Here is a 4084-nt window from a genome sequence, read left to right as displayed (position 1 = left end):
AAACTGTTTCTTTAATTCTAGATTTTATTTTTTAGGCTATACTCCTGCTCCACCAGTTTATTACACCCAACCTCAGGTAAGAGAGCCTATAGTACTCTCATACTGAAGTACATGATGTAGCAACCAATTCCCGAGGCTTCTCTTCCTAATGATTATCTTATACTCTCACTGTTTTCAATCATTTGTTGTTTCTGGCCAGTTGGTATCATTGCTCTCCTTAAATCTGTTGAGGTGAGGTCAGTTTTTATTTTCACTGAGCCTATATCACACATAGATGTAATAATAACATAGAGTAAATTATCAATTATCGGGCACCACCCATTTTCGGATACTTGTCTTAGGAAAACTAGATCTATACTTTGCAATCTCATGAAACTGCAGAATATTATAGTAATAGTTGTACTTTATTTGCGTAAAAATAATTGTAGCTCTAGCAAGAGTGCAGCAAAAGTTATCAGCTCTCAAAGCAGGGTGTCCAAAATTACGTATATTCAGATAAATTCATCAATGTTCGTACAGTTATTTCTACACGGCAGGAAACAATAGTTTTAGAAAGTCAATATGATTACTTTGTAGGTTTGTCTTTAAACTAATACTACGTTTACACTAGCTTCTTTAACTGAGCCAGCCGTGTTTAAAGTGGGTCAGCACAGTTTCATTTGATAGTGTAAACAGCAACAAAACTGAGCTGAAGTAAGCTGGGCCAAACCAGGCTACGCAAATAAAGTACAACTATTACTATAATATTCTGCAGTTTCATGAGATGGCAAAGTATAGTTTTCCTAAAACAAGTGTCCAAAAATGGGTGGTGCCCAATAATTGATAATTTATTCTAGCAAGCAAACATTACCATGTGTATTTGTATACTTTTCCCTTTAGTGAAAGTCCCTTTAGTGAAAGTCCAATTATGCATTTTGCTAATATATAAACACTGGTGTTGTTGGATTTAATTTTGTTCCTTGTCTAGACTCGTCGTTACTGTCAAGATGGCCGTCTAGCTGAAGCCCAAGCATCCTCACGTGAAGCAAAAACCTTTAACATGATATCCATTGGGATAGGAGTGGTCATCAATATCATTGTTTTTTTCTTTACAATACTAACTGTGGTGACAACTGTTGCAATTTCTGTAGCACAATAGCAGTTACTGCTAGCTAAAACATTGCTGTGGCTCTATTTACATTTTTTAAAGATCTGATAATTTTATGTCATCAGTAGAACACTTATAATGATAGACTAGTTGTTAAAATGTTACTGATTGTTTGTGTTCAAGTATGTTGGCTTTCATTGTTTAGTGTTTTGATGAAAATTAAAATAATGAAATCAGTTGAGGTGTAAACACAAGAGTCGGGCTGGCCCACCTGACTAGGATATACTTATATATAATAGTTTTTAAAAAAATGTGACATCATTGATGTGATGTCACATCATTGCATTGTGTTATAAAGCATCAGTGCAGACTGCAGAGCTCACTGAGTTGTACATCAAGCATTTCGGCTCTTTTCTTAAATATTATCAGAGAGAATGAACTATCAAGCAAATATGTCAGGATTTCCCTCAGCAGGTAAGTTTGATTTATTGTATGATAGGTGCAGATAGATGCCCTCTAATATTCTTTAATTTTATAATTTATTTTAGTACCATCAGAAGGTACGACACAGCAGCCTTCTATTGTTGTCATTCAACAACCACAGGTACAAACAATAAGCTGCTATCTTCACATAATTTGTTTGTATTATACAGAAGTCTAGCACTCTGACTGAGCCTTCTCCTGATTACCTTGGGCTTTCAATTTGTGCCATATTTTGTTGCTGGATAATTGCAATATTTGCAATAATGAAGTCAATGGAGGTAAAATCACTAAAACTAATTTTTTAATAATTTTACATGTTTTCTCAGACACGTACCTACAATCAAAGTGGTGATTATGATAAAGCTCTACAAGCCTCATCTCAAGCAAAAAGTTATAGTATAGTAGCAATAATATTGGGATTGATACTCAACGCTCCTCCTATAATACTAATTATTGTATTAAATATAGTAGCAAGAGCAAATTAACTGCAGAGACAGTATGATGTTCAGATCAACATCATGTGCATGTGTGTGAGAGAGAACTTGATTTTTAGTTACTGTACACTGTGATAATGTTTCTTAAATAATTTTTGGTTTTGTTAAAACTCAGCCAGATCAGCTAATTGTGTGTGGGTGGGATTATTGAGCTATGACGTCATTGGTGTATTGGGCATAAAGTCGGTGTATTTTTGTTTGTCACAACAAGATGTCAGAAGAGAAGAAAGAGCCCCCACCAGGTAAGATACTAAAGATAGTAATGTATCGTTAGTTGTACTCTCATTGTTGTTAGCTTATACTGCTCCTCCACCAACATTTATAAATGGAAATGAAGCTCAGCTCGACTGCAGACAGTAGCATACATTTTTAATCTCGAATATAGTCTATCTCGAATATTGCACCTTAGCTCTTTCTTATTTACTACTATGAACTATGCAGGTCGTAAATTTGCAATTTATGCATTGTTTACATTTATAGATTAGTTTCGCTTTAATTTTAGTGTTTCATGTCATAATCCAAATTTAAACATAGTCTAATCTGAATTTTATAATCATTGTAAAATGCAATAAAAACTGTGTTGGTGGATCAATAATCATTCCATGATACTGGTAGTTATCCACCTCCAGGTCCTGCACCGTTTCCTAATTCTCACCCTTACAAACAAGAAACAAGATGCCAACACAGAAGAAGAAACTTCTCGAGGAACCTCCACCAGGCAAAAATGAAACTGTTTCGTTAATTCTAAATTTCATTTTAGGCTATACTCCTGGTCCACCAGTTTATTACACCCAACCTCAGGTAAAAGCATAGGATTAAAACCTAGTGCTCTAAATCCTGAATTACATGATGTAGCAACCAATTCCTGAGGCTTCTTTTCCTAATGATTATCTTATACTCTCACTGTTCTCAATCATTTGTTGCTTCTGGCCGGTTGGTGTCATTGCTCTCCTTAAATCTATTGAGGTGAGATCAATTTTTATTTTCACTGAGCCTATAGTGACATACAGATGTGATAATAACATAACAAGCAAACGTTACCATAAGTAGTTATAGACTTTCCCCTTTAGTGAAAGTCCAATTATGCATTTTGCTAATATGTAAACACTGATGTTGTTGGATTCAATATTGTTCCTTTTCTAGACTCGTTGTTACTGTCAAAATGGCCGTCTAGCTGAAGCCCAAGCATCCTCACGTAAAGCAAAAACCTTTAACACAATATTCATTGGGATAGGAGTGACCTACCATATCTTCCTTGCAATAGTAATTTTGGTGACAATTATTGTTGCAGATGCTAAGAGGGGCCTCCCTGGCCTGACTAAGGCACTGCTAACATTGCTACTCTATTTACATTATTTAAGATCTAATAATTTTATGTCATCAGTAGAACACTTATAAAGATAGACTAGTTGTTAAACTGTTACTGATTGTTTGTGTTCAAGTATGTTGGCTTTCATTGTTTAGTGTTTTGTTGAAAATTAAAATAATGAAATCAGTTGAGGTGTAAACACAAGAGTCAGGCTGGCCCACCTGACTAGGATATACCTATAAAATAGTTTTTGGAAAAATGTGACATCATCAAAGTGATGTCACATCATTGCATTGTGTTATAAAGCATCAGTGCAGACTGCAGAGCTCACTGAGTGTATAGCATCAAGCATTTCGGCTCTTTTCTTAAATATAAACAGAGAGAATGAACTATCAAGCAAATATGTCAGGATTTGCCTCTGCAGGTAAGTTTGATTTATCGTGTGATAGGTGCAGATAGATGCTCTCTAAATATTCTTTAATTTTATAATTTATTTTAGTACCATCAGAAGGTACGACACAGCAGCCTTCTATTGTTGTCATTCAACAACCACAGGTACAAACAATAAGCTGCTGCCTTCACATAATTTGTTTGTATTATACAGAAGTCTAGCACTCTGACTGGGCCTTCTCCTGATTACCTTGGGCTTTCAATTAGTGCCATATTTTGTTGCTGGATAATTGCAATATTTGCAATAATGAAGTCAATGGA

At 35.0% G+C, this 4084-nt stretch overlaps 2 protein-coding genes across 2 annotated transcripts; both read left to right on the top strand.

Moving 5' to 3' along the window:
• The first annotated feature begins 1539 nt into the window (after positions 1–1539).
• LOC105315542 (tumor suppressor candidate 5 homolog) lies at positions 1540–2055 on the top strand. The gene is made up of 4 exons (XM_011410230.1): positions 1540–1561; positions 1636–1691; positions 1741–1848; positions 1897–2055. The coding sequence occupies exons 1-4, from the start codon at positions 1540–1542 to the stop codon at positions 2053–2055; spliced, it is 345 nt and encodes a 114-aa protein (XP_011408532.1).
• A 475-nt stretch (positions 2056–2530) lies between these two features.
• LOC109590667 (proline-rich transmembrane protein 1-like) lies at positions 2531–3556 on the top strand. The gene is made up of 3 exons (XM_020006558.1): positions 2531–2865; positions 2920–3030; positions 3208–3556. Exons 1-3 carry the CDS (start codon positions 2740–2742, stop codon positions 3460–3462), a joined length of 492 nt encoding a protein of 163 aa, XP_019862117.1. The 5' UTR covers positions 2531–2739; the 3' UTR covers positions 3463–3556.
• Positions 3557–4084: the final 528 nt, after the last annotated feature.

Source organism: Amphimedon queenslandica, unplaced genomic scaffold (assembly GCF_000090795.2).
Source record: "Amphimedon queenslandica unplaced genomic scaffold, v1.1 AMPQUscaffold_9693_Cont18158, whole genome shotgun sequence".
NCBI classification, from domain to species: domain Eukaryota; kingdom Metazoa; phylum Porifera; class Demospongiae; order Haplosclerida; family Niphatidae; genus Amphimedon; species Amphimedon queenslandica.
Note: the sequence above shows the minus strand (reverse complement) of the source record. Positions and strands in the feature narration are given on the sequence as shown.

Coding starts and splice junctions, on each gene's coding strand:
- LOC105315542 (XM_011410230.1), top strand. CDS start 1,540: ATGTCAGGATTTCCCTCAGCAG. Junction 1,562..1,635: donor GTCAGGATTTCCCTCAGCAG/GTAAGTTTGATT, acceptor AATTTATTTTAG/TACCATCAGAAGGTACGACA. Junction 1,849..1,896: donor CAATAATGAAGTCAATGGAG/GTAAAATCACTA, acceptor ATGTTTTCTCAG/ACACGTACCTACAATCAAAG.
- LOC109590667 (XM_020006558.1), top strand. CDS start 2,740: ATGCCAACACAGAAGAAGAAACTTCTCGAGGAACCTCCACCAGGCAAA. Junction 2,866..2,919: donor TTTATTACACCCAACCTCAG/GTAAAAGCATAG, acceptor TACATGATGTAG/CAACCAATTCCTGAGGCTTC. Junction 3,031..3,207: donor CTCTCCTTAAATCTATTGAG/GTGAGATCAATT, acceptor TTCCTTTTCTAG/ACTCGTTGTTACTGTCAAAA.